This window comes from Salvelinus namaycush, chromosome 4, assembly GCF_016432855.1.
Source record: "Salvelinus namaycush isolate Seneca chromosome 4, SaNama_1.0, whole genome shotgun sequence".
Lineage (NCBI taxonomy): Eukaryota > Metazoa > Chordata > Actinopteri > Salmoniformes > Salmonidae > Salvelinus > Salvelinus namaycush.
In genome coordinates, this window is record NC_052310.1 from 9,331,599 (window position 1) to 9,353,248 (window position 21,650).

A 21,650-nucleotide genomic window follows, 5' to 3' on the forward strand; every position below is an offset into this window, starting at 1 on the left:
GACTGATGATCTGCTGGCCTTCTCTCTGATCACTGACTAATCTAGAACCAATAATCCCAGTCTGGACAATCAGTCAGGGATTTAATAATCCTGCTACAGTTATTTTCATCCTCTTGTCTCTTTGTCCTGTTTTTTTTTTCTTTTGGTTTGTTTAATTTGATGATTTGCTGGACAAAACTCTGTTGTGAATGTAAAGCAAGTGTCTGAGCTGCCGGCTGTGCAGAAATTCAGACATAGAATAGACCCAGATGCTATCCCCAGTCCAGTAAGTCTCCTGTTTACCTTGTAACCCCTATGCCCTTCCCCGTAAATCATTATCCTCCTGTCTACACCCTAACCTGTATGCCCAAACCCCGTAAACCATTATCCCCCTGTCTATACCCTAACCCCTATGCCATACCCCTTAACCCATTATCTCTGTCTGCACCCTAACCCCTACACGCTAACGCTTCTGCTATACCCCTTAACCAATCATCCCTGTCTGCACCCTATGCACTAATCCCTGACCCCAGCCCAGCAATCTTCTGTGTCCTCTCCGCTTCACTAACTGCTACACCCGAACCTTTGAACCCTAACCCTGTGATCAGTGTTTCCGCTGCAATCATTTAGCTGTGGCGCTGCGCAGCGTCAAAATCATTGCCGCCACCGTCAAAAAATATGGAACATGAAAAAGTATTTCTGAAGCGTACTTTAAAGATGCTGGGAAAAGTCCACATTGACTTTTCCTCTGCAAACAAAACGATATCCAATAGAGAGATCAGATAAACTATTCTACTACGGGGTTATCTGTTTACTGAGTTGGCTTGTGTGTTCTATGTGAGATCAATGCACCTTCGAGAGGAATATTTAAGTGGCATAGGGAGGGAAACATACATTCTGACAAGCAGTCAATGCACAACAATTCTTGCAATCGTGGGGAAAACTGAAGTTAAAAAAATAAAATTAAAATAAACCTTTATTTAACCAGGTAGGCTAGTTGAGAACATGTTCTCATTTACAACTGCGACCTGGCCAAGATAAAGCAAAGCAGTTCGACACAAACAACAACACAGAGTTACACATGGAATAAACAAACATACAGTCAATAATAAAATAGAAAAAGTCTATATACAGTGTGTGCAAATGAGGTAGGATAAGGGAGGTAAGGCAATAAATAGGCCATAGTTGCGAAATAATTACACTATAGCAATTAAACACTGGAGTGATTGATGTGCAGAAGATGAGTGTGCAAGTGGAGATACTGGGGTGCAAAGGAGCAAAATAAATAACCGTATGGGGATGAGGTAGTTGGATGGGCTATTTACAGATGAGCTATGTGCAGGTGCAGTGATCTGTGAGCTGCTCTGACAGCTGGTGCTTAAAGCTAGTGAGGGAGATATGAGTCTCCAGCTTCAGTGATTTTTTCAGTTCGTTCCAGTCATTGGCAGCAGAGAACTGGAAGGAAAGGCGGCCAAAGGAGGAATTGGCTTTGGGGGTGACCAGTGAAATATACCTGCTGGAGCGTGTGCTACGGGTGAGTGATAATATGGTGACTAGTGAGCTGAGATAAGGCGGGGCTTTACCTAGCAAAGACTTATAGATGACCTGGAGCCAGTGGGTTTGGTGACGGATATGAGGCGAGGGCCAGCCAACGAGAGCATACAGGTCGCAGTGGTGGGTAGTATATGGGGCTTTGGTGACAAAACGGATGGCACTGTGATAGACTGCATCCAATTTGCTGAGTAGAGTGTTGGAGGCTATTTTGTAGATGGCATTGCCGAAGTCAAGGATCGTTAGATACCCTAGTAAAACTGACTGTTTGGCAGCATGAGTGAAGGATGCTTTGTTGCGAAATAGGAAGCCGATTCTAGATTTAATTTTGGATTGGAGATGCTTATTGTGAGTCTGGAAGGAGAGTTTACAGTCTAACCAGACACTTAGGTATTTGTAGTTGTCCACATATTCTAAGTCAGAACCGTCCAGAGGAGTGATGCTGGACGGGCGGGCAGGTGTGGGCAGCGATCGGTTGAAGAGCATGCATTTAGTTTTATTTGCATTTAAGAGCAGTTGGAGGCCATAGAAGGAGAGTTGTATGGCATTGAAGCTCGTCTGGAGGTTAGTTAACAGTGTCCAAAGAAGGGTCAGATGTATACAGAATGGTGTCGTCTGCGTAGAGGTGGATCAGAGAATCACCAGCAGCAAGAGCGACATCTTTGATGTATACAGAGAAGAGTCTGCCCGAGATTTGAACTCTGTGGCACCCCCATAGAGACTGTCAGAGGTCAGGATAACAGGCCCTCCGATTTGACACACTGAACTCTGTCTGAGAAGTAGTTGGTGAACCAGGCGAGGCAGTCATTTGAGAAACCAAGGCTGTTGAGTCTGCCGATAAGAATGTGGTGATTGACCGAGTCGAAAGCCTTGGCCAGGTCGATGAATACTGCTGCACAGTATTGTCTCTTATCGATGACGGTTGTGATATCGTTTAGGACCTTGAGCGTGGCTGAGGTGCACCCATGACCAGCTCGGAAACCAGATTGCATAGCGGAGAAGGTACGGTGGGATTCGAAATGGACGGTGATCTGTTTGTTAACTTGGCTTTCAAAGACCTTCGAAAGGCAGGGTAGGATAGATATAGGTCTGTAGCTGTTTGGGTCTAGAGTGTCTCCCCCTTTGAAGAGGGGGATGACTGCGGCAGCTTTCCGATCTTTGGGGATCTCAGATGATACGAAAGAGAGGTTGAACAGGCTAGTCATAGGGGTTGAAACAATTTCGGTGGATAATTTTAGAAAGAGAGGGTCCAGATTGTTTAGCCAGGCTGATTTGTAGGGGTCCAGATTTTGCATCTCTTTCAGAACATCAGCTATCTGGGGGAGGCTTGGTCAAGTTGCTAATGGTCTTTGTTAAAGAGGGGGATCTTCCCAGCTTTCCAGTCCTACTTTATTTATTTCTAACCTCCTAAATAGCGCAGACTGCACCAATTTTTATGCCCAGAGATTTTGGCAGTGGCATGGTTAAGCATGTTACCGCTCCACAATAGGCTGTGACTGCATAGGGTGCTAAATGTAACACGGGTCAATTCTATCATAACTTGATGTAAAACCCCACCTTATTTTCATCCATTTGAGTAGAAATTTGATTTTTTTAAAGTCACCAGAAGTGAGCTTCTCAGTCCTAGATACCCCCCACCCCCCTGTGACCTTTTCCTCCCCCACTGCTACATGTTTTTTTCCAGAGGAAACACTGCCCTGACCCTCTGGAGCCCACCTTTGCCTCTGGCGGTAGACCGTGCTCACTGTGCTGATACCCCCCCACCACCACCACCTCGCATGCCAGCCTGCAGTATCTCACTCACGACTCACCCACAATTCCTTGCATTGTGAAGTTTGTCCACGATCATTCTACATTTGTGTTACGCCCTACCTAGTGGTTTTGGTGTGTTGTGCACTGTACTCTACAATGTTGCTGTGCCATTGTGTTAGTATTATGGGATTTAGGGCTGCACGATATGGGCAAAACATAGTATTGCAATTTGACTTGCTATATACGGTGCATTTGGAAAGTATTCAGACCCCTCGACTTTTTCCGCATTTTGTTATGTTACAGCCTTATTCTGAAATGGATTACTTTTAAAACTTTTTTTTCATCAATCTTCACACTACCCCCATAATGACAATGTGAAAACAGGTTTAAAAAAATAAAAAATAATAATAAATAAAATAAAATATTTACATAAGTATTTAGACCCTTTGCTATGAGACTCGAAATTGAGCTCAGGTGCATCCTGTTTCCATTGATCATCCTAGGTGTTTCTACAACTTGATTGGGGTCCACTTGTGGTAAATTCAATTGATTGGACATGATTTGGAAAGGCACACACCTGTCTATATAGGGTCCCATAGTTGACAGTATATGTCAGAGCAAAAACCAAGCCATGAGGTTGAAGGAATTGTCCGTAGAGCTCCGAGACCGTATTGTGTCGAGGCACAGATCTGGGGAAGGGTACTAATTAATGTCTGCAGCATTGAAAGTCCCCAAGAACACAGTGGCCTCCATCATTCTTAAATGGAAGACGTTTGGAACCACCAAGACTCTTCCTAATCTGAGCAATCAGGGGAGAAGAGCCTTGGTCAGGAAGGTGACCAAGAATACGATGGTCACTCTACCGATGTAAATGTGTTATTTCAGTTTTTTTATTCTAAAAACCTGTTTTTGCTTTGTCATTATTGATGGGAAAAAACGATTTAATCAATTTTAGAATGAGGCTTTAACGTAACAAAATGTGGATGCTTTCTGTATGCACTGTACATCAAAACACAAACTGTTTGAATCATAGACATGTAATAATTTGTATTAAGAATCCGCATCGTTCTTGTTTGGAACAATCTGACAGCGTCTGCGCAGCCGCAAGAGTAGAGGGAGAGCGGCGTTTCAAATTACTGCTCCCATTATAGGTCTCTTGCGATGTCAATATTGCGATTTCGACGTAAGTTAATTACGCAGCCCTATTATGGGATGGCATCACTGTTTTCAAGCGTTTTTATTTTATTACTCTCTCTCTGCATGTGTTTTCTTCTCTCCTCTATCGTATTGACGTTAGTGTGTCTGTAAAACTGCCGTTCTCTCTGTATTACAGATCCAGGTGATTGAGGACGACCGGGCCAACAAGAGCAGTGAGCCGTTCACCACGGGGGTCAAAGGTCAGACTCCGCCCCTTGTCACCACCAACTTCCAGGTGAAAGACCAGGGCAACGCCAGCCCGCGCTTCATCCGCTGTACAGCCTACAACATACCCTGCACGGCCGACATGGCCAAACAGTCCCAGGTCCCCCTGGCAGCCGTAATCAAACCTCTAGCCATGTTGCCCCCTGACGAGGTGAGACACACACACACCACACCGCTATCTCCTCTGGTTTTCTCATCACATTCACGCTCTCGTTTTATTGTTATGTTAAAATTTCTCTGAGCATGAACTAGTCTTTAAGAATATTAACAACCCTGTTGTCTCTCAGACCCGTCCGTACATCGTGGACCATGGGGAGGCCGGTCCTATCCGCTGTAACCGCTGTAAGGCCTATATGTGTCCCTACATGCAGTTCATCGAGGGCGGACGCCGCTTCCAGTGTGGCTTCTGCAGCTGCGTCACAGACGGTGTGTGTGTGTGTGTGTGTGTGTGGGAAGATATTGTGTTAGTGTGGTATCGTTATTGTAGGTTATAACACTATCTCTCTAAATATATCCATCCACAGTGCCTCCCCACTACTTTCAGCATCTGGACCACACAGGGAAGAGGGTGGACTGCTGCGACCGGCCAGAGCTCTCGCTGGGCAGCTACGAGTTTGTGGCAACCGTCGACTACTGCAAGGTAGGTGACTACTGTGTTTTTCTGAGAGACTGGAGGCCTGTAGCGTTGCTCCATTTGGACCAGAAGATTTTCTCAAAGAGCCAGATGAGAGGACCAAGCTGGGCACATACCAGAGATTCTCAAGATGTAATATGCTCAATATGTCTAGTCTAAATACTAAGTTCTTCTCACACTCAGAACAATAAGCTCCCCCAGCCCCCGTCGTTCATCTTTTTCATCGATGTGTCTTACAACGCCGTGAAGAGTGGCATGGTTAACATCGTCTGTCAGGAGCTCAAGACTCTACTGGACTACCTGCCCAGGTACACACACTCTGCCTGCCCAGGTACACACACACACACACACACACACACACACACACACACACACACTCTGCCTGCCCAGGTACACACACACACTCTGCCTGCCCAGGTACACACACACACACACACACTCTGCCTGCCCAGGTACACACACACACGCTGCCTGCCCAGGTACACACACACGCCCAGGTACACACACACCAGCTAATTAATGAAATGTTCTGTCTTGTCCCTCCAGGGAGAATCCAGAGGCAGACTCGGTGGTGCGTGTGGGTTTTGTGACCTACAACAAGGTGTTGCACTTCTACAACGTCAAGTCCAGCCTGGCCCAGCCCCAGATGATGGTCGTCAGTGACGTCAGTGACATGTTCCTCCCTCTGCTCGACGGCTTCCTGGTCAACGTCAACGACAGCCGGATGGTCATCGAGAGGTATGTACACACACACACACACCAGATCTCCAGACTAACATTTCCACTGGTGCAGCTACGTTTTTTCAGTTGGTGGCACCAGCCCTTGATTTGGTCACAGCTATTTTGTTCTTGCGCAATCACGCGATAGAGAACATATGTAAATATAATAGGGATTTTCAAGGTGAGGAGAAGAGCAGACAATCGATGTCCATCTGGTCTAATACAAGTTGCAACAGGGAGACGCCTCCAGAACAGAAGCAGAGAAAATGTCTAACTCAGCTTCTCTAAGCATGTCCTTCTATTCTAATCTCACAGCACTGACGTTCTGTCAACACCAGCTGCTACAGAATACAGTAACAGTGTCCTCTGTCCTTGTACCTTCAGTCTGGCGTCAGTCACTATCAACAGATATGAGAATAATCCATAACATTCAGTATTAAGTCTAGTTACCATCAACCCACACCCAATGAGTCCCAAATAGAGCACGGGAAATCCTGTCTATTACATAAAGGGAAAATATAAATATACTAACCATTTGTTAATTGCTCTTAACTGAATATGAACGTTGTTCATCTTAAATATTCTGAATCTAGTAATCATTTTAGTCTAATAGACTACTGAGATGGCATTCAAGAAATAAGTTGTTTTCATCTAACAAGTTGGGATTGAAAATGTTTGTGATTGTCATGAATTTCAGATTTACAAATAGACTATTTCTGTATTTACTGTTCAATGGAGATGACTTTGCCTACATCTTTGAATACTAATATCATGGGCTTCTTTTGGGGGGGCTAATTCACTACCTGGTTAAGTGGAAACTCCAAACACATGAGCTAGATTGCAAACTCTAAATATAAACCCCAAAACACGAGCTAGATCGCTAACTCAAAATATAATACCCACTGTTAGTATCCATAAGTTAATCTAGCAGTACATTTTATGCCCTAAAAAACTCCCCAATGATGCCGATGCAATGGCCGATGCGCTCCATAGACGGCAGCAGGCGCCCCTCCCACAGTAGGCAGCAGGCGCCCCTCCCACAGTAGGCAGCAGGCGCCCCTCCCACAGTAGGCAGCAGGCGCCCCTCCCACAGTAGGCAGCAGGCGCCCCTCCCACAGTAGGCAGCTGCAGGGCGTAAACTTTCATTACCGAAATCATGAGGATAATGTACTTTACTGATTGACGGGTTTTGATTGAGGTGACCATGTATAAAAATTAAACACAGCCAAGTCAAAGGGTCGCAAAATGTCTAAATGGACCTAATATACAGACATTTATATCCATCACTTATATTACAGCAGAAGTCTCATCTGTTCAGGCTTCTCAACTGTTTCTGTTGCAGAGAATCATTGTGTGTGTGTGTGTCAGTTTGCTAGACCAGATTCCGGAGATGTTTGCAGACACCAGGGAGACTGAGACTGTGTTTGGACCAGTCATCCAGGCAGGACTGGAGGCACTGAAGGCTGCAGACTGTGCCGGGAAGCTGTTTTTGTTCCACTCCAGTCTGCCCATCGCTGAGGCTCCTGGGAAACTGAAGAACAGAGAGGACAAGAAACTGGTGGGAACAGACAAGGAGAAGGTACACACACACACACACACAAGGACAAGGTAAACTGATATGGCTACTCAGCGTGGCAGACACACAACACAGAGGGAGAATGTGTTCTCTCTGGTATTGGTTGGGCAGTTAATGACTCCGCCAATGTGTCTCGCTCCTCTTTCCCCCCAGTCTCTGTTCCAGCCCCAGTCTGGTTTCTATAGTAACCTGTCTAAGGAGTGTGTAGCACAGGGCTGCTGTGTGGACCTCTTCCTGTTCCCCAACCAGTACGTCGACGTGGCAACGCTCGGCGTGGTGCCCGTCTCCACTGGCGGCTCAGTCTACAAATACACCTACTTCCAGGTAAACACACACATTTATACACACACTGGCGCTGATCCAAACCCCATCCACCCTTCTCCTGTTATCTGCCTTCACTCACTCTGTATATGTGTCAGGCTGAGATGGACCGCGAGCGGTTCCTGAATGACCTGCGGCGAGACGTTCAGAAGCCGATGGGCTTTGACGCTGTCATGAGGGTCCGAACGAGCACAGGTAGGTGTTTCGCTCTCACACACACTTCACCTAGTGTTAAATAGTCTTGTTTTTCAGTGCCATCATAACCTCCTCCCTCTCTCCTCCAGGTATCAGAGCAACAGATTTCTTCGGCTCGTTCTTCATGAGTAACACGACAGACGTGGAGCTGGCAGGGCTGGACTGTGACAAGACTGTTACCGTGGAATTCCGCCATGACGACAAGCTCAGCGAGGACACGGGGGCACTCATGCAGTGTGCGGTGTTGTACACCAGCTGTAGTGGTCAGCGGCGTCTGAGGGTCCACAACATGGCGGTCAACTGCTGCTCCCAGCTCGCCGACCTCTACCGGAACTGTGAGACAGACACAATCATCAACTTCTTCTCCAAGTATGGTAAGAGTCACACGTTGTCTATCCAACTGTTCCCCTCTCTATACAGTGCCTTGCAAAAGTATTCATTCCCTTTGTGTTTTTCCTATTTTGTTGCATTACAACCTGTAATTTAAATGGATTTTATTTGGATTTCATGTAATGGACATACACAAAATAGGCCAAATTGGTGAAGTAAAATGGAGGGAAAAAAAGAAAAAAAAAAAAAAAAACTCAAGTGCTGCCTGCAAATGTATTCACCCCCTTTGCTATGAAGCCCCTAAATAAGATCTGGTGCAACCAATTACCTTCAAGTCACACAATTAGTTAAAGTCCACCTGTTCGCAATCTAAGTGTCACATGATATCAGTGTGTGTATATATACACCTGTTCTGAAAGGCCCAGAGTCTGCAATACCACTAAGCAAGGGGGACCACCAAGCAAGTGGTACCATGAAGACCAAGGAGCTCTCCAAACAGGTCAGGGACAAAGTTGTGGAGAAGTACAGATCAGAGTTGGTTATAAAAAAATATCTGAAACTTTGAACATCCCACGGAGTGCCCTTAAATCCATTATTAAAAAATTGAAAGAATATGGCACCACAACAAACCTGCCAAGAGAGGGCCACCTACCAAAACTCACAGGTCAGGCAAGGATGGCATTAATCAGAGGCAACAAAGAGACCAAAGATAACCCTGAAGGGGCTGCAAAGCTCAACCTTGGAGATTGGCGTATCAGTCCATAGGACCACTTGAAGCCGTACACTCCACAGACATGGGCTTTACAGAAGAGTGGCCAGAAAAAAGCCAATGCTTAAAGAAAAAAATAAGCAAACCAGTTTGGTGTTCGCCAAAAGGCATGTGGGAGACTCCCCAAACATATGGAAGAAGGTACTCTGGTCAGATTTTTGGCCCTCAAGGAAAACGCTATGTCTGGCGCAAATCCAACACCTCTCATCCCCACAGTGAAACATGGTGGTGGCAGCAACATGCTGTGAGAATGTTTTGCATTGGCAGGGACTGGGAAACTGGTCAGAATTGAAGGAATACTTTCGCAAGCCACTGTATGTTAGTGAAATAGTTAACTATGTTTCTGGGTTACGTTACTAAGAGAGCATGTATAAAGAACAGCAAGGGTTCACTCAACAAACAACCAATTCTACTTCAGATGCGTTATAGCAGTCTGATCAGTAGGATTTAAACTTCATGTCTGGAAATGGATACCAATATGCTTTTTCTCTCTCTGTGTGTGTAGCGTACCGCAGCCTATTGAACACCCCCACCAAGACGGTGAGAGACACCTTGGTGAACCAGTGTGCCCAGATTCTGGCCTGCTACCGCAAGAACTGTGCCAGCCCCTCGTCTGCCGGACAGGTCAGTCACTCACACAGCCCCCCTCTTGGACAGGTCAGTGACACACGCATGATACACAGACACTCACCCGCACACTAAATGCTCACCCCAACACCACACACACAACAACTTATACACACGCACTCAGGGGCGTCGTGCGCCCATTATTTTAGAGGGGGCACAATGTACGTGAGAAAGGCGTTGCCACCTGACCTGAAGTTGGATACATTTGCATTTTTCCATCACCTGAAACAGCTTTTTCCTGCAATTTACAGCCACAATCGTTGTGCCTAGTTCTATGTCAAAATGTCTATTTTCCTGCTGATGTGTCCTAACATACCTCTTTACTTGTTCAATTGTCATTTTAATGGGGGTGTCATTCTGACTGTTGTCAATCACACATCTACATGTACGGCACTAACCTGCCTAGGATAATACATCCACGTTACAACACAGTACATGGGATCATAACGCACATTATAAAACGGGTTGTTTGGATCCTGGATGCTGATTGAACGAGGAGCATTCCAAGCCGTTCTGTATTGGCCGTCACAAACACACCTATGCCTGCTAACCGTTCCATCTGAATGATCACTGCGCCTTCGTCAGAATTTCATGTTCCTGTTGCTGTCCCACTCAACTCTTGTATAGTTCTCAACTCGCCGTTATTTCCCCTTGCTTCCAGCCTAGCATTTAGTTTGGTACAGCGGGGGTTAATATAAGCCTCACTGTCTGCCTGTCTGAAAACAATGTTTCACTTTAGAATGTTGATCTGTGTCCTACCATACGTAGAGTGAACGGTCACCAGACGAAACTTTTACTGAGCCAGTCGAAATCACGCATCAACGTCATTATCATGGACATATCCATGTTAAATGTCAATAGGAAAATGCAGCCAGTGTACTGTCATTCTAGGTCCAATGTTTGACGTGACTGAGTTAGCTGATGTTGGCTAGCTAGCTAGCAAGTGACAAGAATGTTATACAGCCTTCATAGAAACCATTTTGTTTAGAATGGACGACCAGTCCTTTTGCATAGCAACTAAGGAAAAAGAATTAACGACTGGGTCGTGTCTGTAGCAACATGACCAAAAGACTGTTAGCCGTTGATGTCGTTCTTTAGTAACACACACCCCAAAGCAAATCAGGAGGAGGAAGACAGGTTATTCAAATAGGACAAAACATGCTTGGAAGTAGATGGCCATTCTCCCCTGTCCACAGTGGTTCTCTCCTGTGATTCTCTCCTCAGAACAAAGGGACAGGATATACTTTATAACCCAGCCCTAGCCTGTGGTTGACCAATTAGAATTCCTTGCAATAAAACTGGGCCAATGGCCCAATAACAAGTATCCTATTTCAGATTCAACGTATTAACAATTTGGACCAATAAGAACGTGCCACAAGTAGCTGTAAGTTCAGGACTGACATTATGTTGAACTGAAAACCACTATTTCCATTGATCATTAGAACTCCATTGACCTCGTGTCCTCTGCGTTGTGTATTCATCTTCAAAATATTCTTACACGACTATCTTCTGATGAAAGAATGAAGTTCTATGAATTCCCTTATCAAAATAACGTCTTAATGAAAATATGTAATTCATTGTTATTTTAATATGTTGGCAGCAGTTTTATAAAAACAATAAGGGACCCAAGGCAGTGCCTCTGCTATCGCGCCGGGCCGAACAACGCCATTTACCTCTGACTGTATTCATGATACAGCACTGCCTCGTGTGCCTTTATAGCTTAATCATCAACACAGGCACGTATCGTAAGGTGCCAGATAACAGTTAAACTATGTATTTTTCTGCATATGTAAGCATACAGTACCGTCAAAGTATTCGTGCCCCTTGACTTATTCCACATTTTGTTACAGCCTGAATTCAAAATGTATTAAATCATTTTTCGCAACCATCTACTTTAAAATACCCCATAATGACAGTGAAAAAATGTGTTTAGGCATTTGAGCAAATAATTGATAATGAAATACAGAAGTCTAATTTAAATAAGTTCACCCCCACTGAGTCAATACTTTGTAGAAGCACCTTTGGCGGAGTTTACAGCTGTGAGTCTTTCTGGGCAAGTCTCTGAGCTTTTCACACCTGGATTGTACAATATCTGCCTATTTATTATTTTCTAAATTCTTCAAGCTCTGTCAAATTGGTTGTTGATCATTGCCAGACAACCGTTTTCAGGTCTTGCCATAGATTTAAGTCAACTGTAACTCGGCCACTCAGGAACATTGTCATCTTGGTAAGCAACCCGTGTGGATTTGCCCTTGTGTTTTAAGTTATTGTCCTGCTGAAAAGTGAATTAATCTCCCAGTGTCTGGTGGAAAGCAGACTGAACCAGATTTTCCTCTAGGATTTATGCCTGTGTTTAGCTCTTATGTTTCTTTTAATCCTGAAAAACTAACTCCTCATTCCTTAACGATTACAAGCATTCCCATAGCATGATGCAGCCACGACTATGCTTGAACATGTGGAGAGTGGTACTCAGTAATATATTGGATTTGCCCCAAACATAACACTTCCTACTCAAGAGAAAAAGTTAACAGGATGCATGTTTTTGGATATTTTTATTGTAACTGATATGAGACCTACACGTCGTTCAGATCAGTGATAGATTGACGTATAATAGAGCCATGTTGTGAAGGAGCTAGTCCCAATGCATGACGTTGTATCTTTACCTTGTTATATACTGAGTTTATGAACTCAGTATATCACTCTTGTCAATTACTTTAAAATTGTGGAGTAACTAGAATGTTCTTGATCCATCCTCAGTTTTCTCCTATCACAGCCATTGAACTCTGAAACTGTTTTAAACATTGAGCGGTTTCCTTCATCTCCAGCAACTGAGTTAGAAAAGACACCTGTATCTTTCTAGTGACCGGGTGTATTGGTAACCATCCAAAGTGTAATGAATTACTTCACCCAGCTCAAATGGATATTCATTGTCTGCTTTTTTATTTTTACCCATCTACCAATAGGGCTACCATCTACCAATAGGCATTGTAAGACCTCCCTAGTATGTGGTTACATATGTGTCTGAAATTCACTGCTCGACTGAGGGACTTTATATACTGAACACAAATATAAAAGCAACATGTAAAGTGTTGGTCCCGTGTTTCATGAAATAAAATATCCCAGAAATGTTCCACAAAAGCTTATTTCTCAAATTTGTGCACAATTTTTTTTTACATTTCTACTTTACCGAGATAATCCATCCACCTAACAGGTGTGCCATGTCGAGAAGCTGATTAAACAGCATGATCATTATGCAAGTGCACCTTGTGCTGGGGACAATAAGGCCACTCTAAAATGTGCAGTTCTGTCACACAACACAATGCCACAAGTTTTGAGGGAGTGCGCATTTGACATGCTGGGTGCAGGAATGTCCACCAGAACTGTTGCCACACCGCCTCCAACGTTGTTTTAGAGAATTTGTCAGTACGACCAACCGGCCTCAACCGCAGACCACGTGTAACCACGCCAGCCCAGGACCTCCACATCCGGCTTCTTCACCTGCGGGATCGTCTGAGACCAGCCACCCAGACAGCTGATGAAACAGGAGTTTTTCTGTCTAATAAAGCCCTTGAGTTTTTCCTCACATTCTGATTGGGGGGGCCTGGTGCCCCAGTGGGTGGGCCTATGCCCACCACAGGCTGCGCCCCTGCCCAGTAATGTGAAATTCATAGATTAGGGCCTAATTCATTTATTTCAATTGACTGATTCCCTAATTTGAACTGTAACTCAGTAAAATCTTTGAAATTGTTGCGTCTTGTGTTTTATATTTTTGTTCAGTATAGATAATTCTGTGTGGGGTACAGAGAAAATCAAAAATCATGTGTAACCCTATTGTGGCTAATCTCAATTTAATCCATTTTAAATTCAGGTTGTAACACAATAAAATGTGTAACAAGTCACGTGGTGTGAATACTTTCTGAAGGGTACTGTATATCAAATTAATTTACTAACATACCTCCTGAGAGTCCTTCCATCACCAGCAGCTAAAATCAAATGAAATGCTTTGTGTGTCATTCTCTATACTCTTTTTCCTCCACTGACAATACGGTCTGCACAGTCTCCGTGGTGCACTCACTTGAGGGTTGGGTTGCTTTTTGTCTGGTCCAGTCAGTGTGCCCCCTGTGCAAAATACCACTGCCAGAACTTTTTATAAATAATTCTGATAAAACATGAGCTTAAAAACAAAGTTTAGTAATTCATTTACCATCTGTAAATGTTCTAAGACAAATCTGAGTGGGGCATGATGCTGCTACACACACTCATACCCTTTCCCCTCTGTCCTCTCTCCTCCTGTAGCTGATCCTACCAGAGTGTATGAAGCTGCTGCCGGTCTATTTGAACTGTGTGTTGAAGAGCGACGTGCTGCAACCGGGAGCTGACGTCTCAGTAGACGACAGAGCCTACCTGAGACAGCTGCTCAGCTGTATGGACGTATCAGAGAGCCACGTCTTCTTCTATCCCCGCCTCCTTCCCCTGGTGAGACACACGCTGCTCGCATGACAAAGCATGAGAAAACATGTAAGACCATATTACATCAATGTTAAATCGTATATTAATCCAATCTCTTTCCGTCCCAGGTTAAGTTGGATGGAGGGTCGTTGCCAATGGCAGTGCGTAACTCGGAGGAGCGCCTGTCAAAGGGTGGAGTCTACCTCCTGGAGACAGGGCTCTACCTCTTCCTGTGGGTGGGAGCCAATGCCCAGCAGGAGCTGCTCAGCAACATCTTCGGCACTCCCACCTTCAGCCAGATAGACCCCAACATGGTGAGACACACACACCTCTCAACTTCATACAAATCATCTTCCTGCCTCTAAGAATGTGTGTGTTAGCAATCTCCTAAATGTGTGTGTTGCGTTCCAGACGAGTCTGCCAGAGCTGGACAACCCGTTCTCCCAGAGACTCAGAGAGATAATCGTCTCCTTCAGATCACAACGATCACGATACATGAAGGTCACTTCACTACCTCTCTTGCTCTCTCTCTCGTTCTTTGTCTGTATCTTTCCATCTCTATATTTCTCTGTGTTGTAGTTAGAGTATACTGTGTGTTTGTGTTAACATCTCTCTCTGCATGTCTTTAGTTGATGGTGGTGAAGCAGGAGGACAAGGCGGAGCTAATCTTTAAACACTTCCTGTGTGAGGACAAAAGCGCCAGCGGAGGAGCTTCCTACGTCGACTTCCTGTGTCACATGCACAAGGAAATCCGCCAGCTGCTCAGCTAGGACCCTTGACCTCTGATTCTTCAACCCTGACCCTGTCGCCCCTCAGAAGCGCTTTCTTTTATTTACCTAATAAACTGAACCCCTCTCCCTCTGTCAGCGAGAGGCCAGAGACATTTACACAGCCTCATGGCAGATTCCATGTGTCATCATATGACTCTAAACTATTCCAAACGTCAAGCTCTAAAACAACTCAAGCTAATCCACTGGCCAACGGAGGAGGTAGAGAGAGTGTGTGTGTGTGTGTGTGTGTGTGTGTGTGTGTGTGTGTGTGTGTGTGTGTGTGTGTGTGTGTGTGTGTGTGTGTGTGTGTGTGTGTGTGTGTGTGTGTGTGTGTGTGTGAGGGAGAGCACTGCTGTTGATTTGTACTAGGTGTTCTGTCTAGCACTGAAGCCTGTTGTAGCTGTACCCCCCCCCCCCCCCCGGCCCGTAGTAGAAACACCCAGTAGAACTAAGGAAGATGACACAAACTAGACAGAAATAAATACTGTTTTCCATCTCTATAATAATTTTTCTATTTGTCTTTATTCTCCCTCCTGTATGTTGTGTGTGTGCTCCTCTGTGACTTTTAGAAACACTACTAAGGCAATAGGAGAGAGGGCAGGAGTATATAGAGATAAACTGTGGTGATAGAGGTTCATCTACCAATTGAAATGTCTATGCATTGAATCATCCAGACAGGTGAGGGGTTTGAACTTTCACCTCTGACACCCTCACAGGGTCAACCAGCGTTGGGTCCCACTATGACTTGCACAGGCACACAGTACAGACGATTTGGTGGAGGTGTGTGTGTGTGTGTGTGTCATGTTGTCTTTACTAACGTGTGCATCTGATAAGAGACCATTCTGACACAATGATTCCTGTTCCCTGTGTGTCTTCCTGGCTGTATTTGTCCTATCTGTGAAGGGAGGGAGTTACTGGCGGTGCTTCTCAATATTGAGGTCAGTCAGAGAATAACGGAGTCATGTTCAGGAGGTACGAGACTGGAGAAACTATTTGAAACAAGGAAGTACGTTATTTAAAAAAAAATCCGTAGCAGAATGTTTTGCTATGTTGTCCCTTGCTGAACACGACCCTATGCTCCAAATACAGCTGTGTCTCTGAGTTGTCACCCTCAGGACTGTCTGCTGTAGCACCTCAGTTCAGATTTACATATATATAACCTGCGTATATAACCTGTACAGAATTAAATCCTCCATTTTAAACACCTGTCTCAAATGCTGTGGTTTGTTAGTCCAAATCAGTCGCTGCCCCTCTCTCTCACACACACACGCTTGGTTCAAAAGCACTCCTGCTTTTTACTTCTATCGCAGGGGGGATGGGGGTGTGTTTCTAAGGCAGAGGGATCCGCTCATAGGTACACACAGAATAATTTTCATTTCTGATTGTGTGTTTATTTTCTTGTCTTTACCACTGATTTTGTGTTTGTTACCCTCCAACCCGTCTCTGTTGAATGGCCCTTCTTTCTGACTGAGATTTTAAGTTTCACTTTTCTTTGGTTTTGTATTTGTCATTTCTCCCTGGACTCCTTAATAAAGTTATTGTTGAATCACAATGCCATGTTCCTCCCATCCCTGTACTTATTGGCTTGTTGGTACTATGATTACAGTAGACTAGACGCGTCAGCATGCTTCCCAGCTTAAACATTTCGGAAAAGTTTGCATATATTAGGGTAACGTTTTGGACTAGGGTAATGCTTTTTTTGTGCAGTTTGGGCACCATTTGTTTTTCTTGAGACAAGTTGAAGTCGTTAGCCGAATACGCCCCTTCGTCGGTGATTGGTCAACAGTAGGGATTCGTCAAAGTCTCAGAGACTTGTTTTCATGCACATCTTTTCATTGAGAAATACTGCACCAAACATCTTAGATGTAAAATTTTGCGTGACTAGATTTCCTCTGCAAAATGTCAAAATGAATGACAGATTTCCTGTTTTACACTGAAAAATAATATAAACCCAACATATGAAGTGTTGGTCCCATGTTTCATGAGCTAAAATAAAAGATCACAGAAATGTTCCGTATGCACAAAAGCTTATTTCTCTCACAAATTAGCTAACAGGGTTAGGGTTAGCTAACATGCTAAGTATTCCAAAATAGGTAAAAAGTAGTAAGTAGTTGCTATTCAGTTGCTATAATGCTGAAGTTGTCCATGTTGAGAATCAAACTCGATGTTCACGTCATACACCCAGGTTCACGTCATACACCCAGGTTCACGTCATACACCCAGGTCATACATCCATCCTGACCAACCACCCTACGTTCTTTTTAGCCGTTAAAAAAAAGGTTGATGTCCGCACCCCTGGGGAAATCTAATTAGTATAATACAAAAATCCCTATAAAAATGTGTCAATCCGCCTGTCGCACTTCCACATCTTCTGTGAAAGGTGACGGAGCTATAGTGTTTGTCAGAACATGAGACATCCCGAAAATCGGTCTTCTCGTAAAATCGTCTATAGCGTCCGAACGGTTTGGCCTACAAACTATTATGACCCCTCTATGGAAAGATGAGACTCACGAACACGATGGTGTTACCTGCCTACTTCTGTCATTAGGTTCCCAACCGTTTGGGCTATGACACTTTGGGTATATGACCCCTCTTTGCAAAGGTGAGACGCTCACGAACATGTACAGGTCGGTTGTTTTGCCCACAGGCCTCAAGACTCATCTGAAGGTCCCCTGGTACAAGTTGAATAAGTGAATGGAAGTATATAATGGAGACTGTTTAATGCCAAAAATATAGGGTTAAATACATGTAAAAACAAAAGGTTTCCTGATCGTTCTTATATCTCTCAGATATAGGAGATACACTTCAGAACAAACTTCCTTTTGATATTTTGTGTCTATCATGAAAGTGATGACTGTTATTCATCAAATAATTACCTACTATGTTTAACTGTTATTAGATTAAATAAATCCTGTAACAAATAACTCATTAGGAATTTGGGGCACCACAGGAAAAGTTGTTTAACGAGTTACCGTCTGCCGAATTAACTCAATGAAATAAAGATGTAACAGTCACTAATAATCCATTTCCTCATATCAGTCTCATTCTGAACGTCGCAGACTTCGTGAATCAGCACAAACCCGAGTCTTACTAATCATTCCGTACCGCACAAATTGATTTTATTATTTATTTACTAACAAACTAAATTATAATATAGGATACACACACACGGTATAGGTTATTGATTAGAAACTTAATACACCGACAAGTCCCTAGCAGACTAACACTATGATACTTGTTACATCAGATGTAGAGTTAAAGAGAGAGAGAGAAGCAACACTTGGATACATTTGGGAACTACACTCATAGTAACCCTAATACCTTGCCCCGAACTGGCGCTCTTATGGGTAAGAAGTAATACATGTATTTACATTTTGAAGGTCTTCATCGGGCATCTCTGTTGGACCCAGGCCTTCGTGGGTTCCGCTTAGTGAGGAGGGTTTAATTGGGCCTTATTTCGGATGGCTTTCTCTCGTATGTCCTTCTCCTTCGTTCTCAGATGTAAGTCTCCGATTGTCCACAAAAGGTCACAATGTCCTTCTTAGTTGTCTATTTTTCTTTCACTCGTTCTGTAAGAGTTGTCTTCTGAGGACAGCTAGTCAGCCGTGTCGATGATCCCAGAGTTGTGATGAGAGCAGTGTGGTCGACGATGATATGAAGAGAATAACCGGATGGTCCTACTTAAATTCACTTTCTTAGATACAGTACTTTGAACAGCTACTCAACCATAACATTGATTGTTAAATGGTTTAGATTTACACTGGTCTAATGTCCATTGCTTGTGTTTCTTGGCCCATTGCTCATGTTTCTTGAAAGCAATTTGACCATGAAGACCTGATTCACGCAGTCTCCTCTGAACAGTTGATGTTGAGATGTATCTGTTACTTGAACTCTGTGAAGCATTTATTTGGGCTGCAATTTCTGAGGCTGGTAACGTAAACTCACGTAAACTCGTACATCGCCTTGGTCCGTACAATTGCCCTTATTTTAGCGCCCCAAAAACGTAATACTTCCAGATCAACTGTAATGTCAATACCATTGTAAAGCACAATTTCTCTCCTTTCCAACAAAATCAATTACATGACCTAAACACTTCCCGTTTCTGCATAATTCAAGCAGGCAATGAGCCCCGTCGGGTCTTTTTAAAAATGGCGGGTGGGGAAGCGAAACTAATGCGTTATAGTGAGAAGGACAGATGTCATGTGGGAAAATTGCTTTTTTCACTCGATCTGTCCAACTTATCACCTTATCGCCTCTAAAATGTAAATAAAATACTATAAAGAGTTTATATAATGTGTCATTACATAGCTATTTGAAGGTTTGTGTCGAATTTGAATCGTGTTTTTACAGCGGCTTTGAGAATGATGATCGCATGCAATGATTACGAAGAAAATTACTAGGTATCCCCCCCCTTACCCCCGTCACTGTCCATTTCTTGTTTTTAAACGATGAGCGAAGTGCTACACCTGATGGAGAGAGATTGTAAGACAGAAATAGTTGCTTTATGCGTGCTGTACGTTACGACATGACACGTCACGATGTAACGGAGGGTCAGTTTTTCAACTTTTCTCCAATACTATAGAGCCATTACCATGTCGATCAACGCTTGAATAGAAACCTAGTTCACACCCCCGATTTTGAAGTCAACACAGTCGCTACAGTCCCATTAGTTTTCTTTGTAGCCTCGTTTGAATGTCGCGGTTACACACATTTGTACGGAATGGGGTGAGTTTACGTTAACTCTAATGAACTTAACCTCTGCAGCAGACGTAACTCTGGGTCTTCCTTTCCTGTGGCGGTCCTCATGAGAGCCAGTTTCATCGTAGCGATTGATGGTTTTTGCGACTGCACTTGAAGAAACTTTTAAAAGTTCTTGAAATGATGGACTGTTGTTTCTCTTTGCTTATTTGAGCTGTTCTTGCCATAATATGGACTTGGTCTTTTACCAAATAGGGCTATCTTCTGTATATCACCCCTACATTGTCACAACACAACTGATTGGCTCAAACACATTAAGAAGGAAAGAAATTCCACAAATTAACTTTTAACAAGGCACACCTGTTAATTGAAATGCATTCCTGGTGACTACCTCATGAAGTTTGTTCCGCATATTATTTGGAAACGGTCGTTTTTCTGATTTGTATGTGTTAGCCTACCTATTCTATTAAAAGCACACTAAATGCACATTGTTGCATTATTCACACACACTCAGAATTCACTACTTCAAGTTAAGTAGCCTACTCTCCTTTCCAAGTTGAGCCTACAGTATACAGTGCCTTCAGAAAGTATTTACACCCCTTGACTTTTTCCACATTTTGTGTTACGAAGTGGATGGTGCATTCATAAAATGGATTCAATTGTAATTTTTTGTCAACTATCTACACATAATACTCCGTCAAAGGGGAAGAAAAATTCTAACATTTCTTTAAAATTAATGGGATATAAAACACTATCTTGATTAAATGAATATTCATCCCCCTGAGTCAATACATGTTAGAATCCCCTTTGGCAGCGATTACAGCTGTGAGTCTTTAAGAGCTTTGCACACCTGGATTGTACAATATTTGCACATTATTCTTTGAAAAAATTCTTCAATCTCTGTCAAGTTAGTTGTTGATCATTGCTAGACAGCCATTTTCAAGTCTTACCAGAGATTCTCAAGTCGATTTAAGACAAAACTGTAACTAGGCCACTCAGGAGCATTTAATGTCATCTTGGTAAGCAACTCCAGTGTAGATTTGGCCCTGTGTTTTAGGTAATTGTCATGCTGATAGGTGAATTTGTCCCCCAGTGTCTGGTGGAAAGCAGACTGAACCAGGTTTTCCTCTAGGATTTTGCCTGTGCTTAGCACTATTCTATTTCTTTTTATTTAAAAAAAACTCCCTAGTCCTTGATGTTTACAAGCCTACCCATAACATGATGCAGCCACCACCATGCTTGAAAGTATGAAGAGTGGTACTCAGTGATGTGTCGTGTTGGATTTGCCCAAAACATAACGCTTTGTATTCAGGACAAAAACTTTATTTATTTCCCTTTTTTTTTGTTGCAGTATTACTTTAGTGCCTTATTGCAAACAGGATGCATGTTTTGGTCTATTTTTATTCTGTACAGGCTTCCTTCTTTTCACTCTGTCATTTATGTTAGTATTGTGGAGTAACTACGTTGTTGATCCATCCTCAGTTATCTTCTATCACAGCCATTCAACTCTGTAACTGGTTTAAAATCACCTTCATGATAACATCCCTGAGTGGAAGGACGCCTGTATCTTTGTAGTGACTGGGTGTATTGATACACCATCCAAAGTGTCATTAATAACTGCACAATGCTTTACTTTCTTTGTTACTCATCTTCCAATAGGTGACCTTTGTGAAGCACTGGAAAACCTCCCTGGTCTTTGTGGTTGAATCTGTGTTTGAAATTCACTGCCCCGACTGAGGGACCTTATAGATAATTGTATGTGTGGGGTACAGAGATGAGGTAGTCATTCAAAAATCATGTTCAACACTATTACTGCACACAAGTGTCCATTAAATTTTTTTATGTTGCTTGTTAAGC

General features: G+C 43.4%; 1 protein-coding gene across 4 annotated transcripts in view; it reads left to right on the forward strand.

Moving 5' to 3' along the window:
• The window catches only part of LOC120046120 (protein transport protein Sec24C-like), a 38,298-nt gene extending 21,651 nt beyond the window's left edge, over positions 1–16,647 (forward strand). For 3 of the 4 annotated variants that reach the window (XM_038991089.1, XM_038991091.1, XM_038991092.1), the window contains 14 exons: positions 4,616–4,855; positions 4,992–5,130; positions 5,229–5,344; positions 5,522–5,646; positions 5,885–6,076; positions 7,427–7,637; positions 7,788–7,958; positions 8,054–8,150; positions 8,240–8,524; positions 9,755–9,906; positions 14,173–14,352; positions 14,454–14,639; positions 14,737–14,826; positions 14,955–16,647. In XM_038991089.1, the coding sequence (XP_038847017.1) occupies positions 4,616–4,855; positions 4,992–5,130; positions 5,229–5,344; positions 5,522–5,646; positions 5,885–6,076; positions 7,427–7,637; positions 7,788–7,958; positions 8,054–8,150; positions 8,240–8,524; positions 9,755–9,906; positions 14,173–14,352; positions 14,454–14,639; positions 14,737–14,826; positions 14,955–15,095 (2,325 nt within the window). In that variant the 3' untranslated portion in view covers positions 15,096–16,647. The remainder of the gene's footprint in view (positions 1–4,615; positions 4,856–4,991; positions 5,131–5,228; positions 5,345–5,521; positions 5,647–5,884; positions 6,077–7,426; positions 7,638–7,787; positions 7,959–8,053; positions 8,151–8,239; positions 8,525–9,754; positions 9,907–14,172; positions 14,353–14,453; positions 14,640–14,736; positions 14,827–14,954) is intronic. The other variant, XM_038991090.1, reaches the window with a different exon arrangement.
• The last annotated feature ends 5,003 nt before the right edge of the window (positions 16,648–21,650 follow it).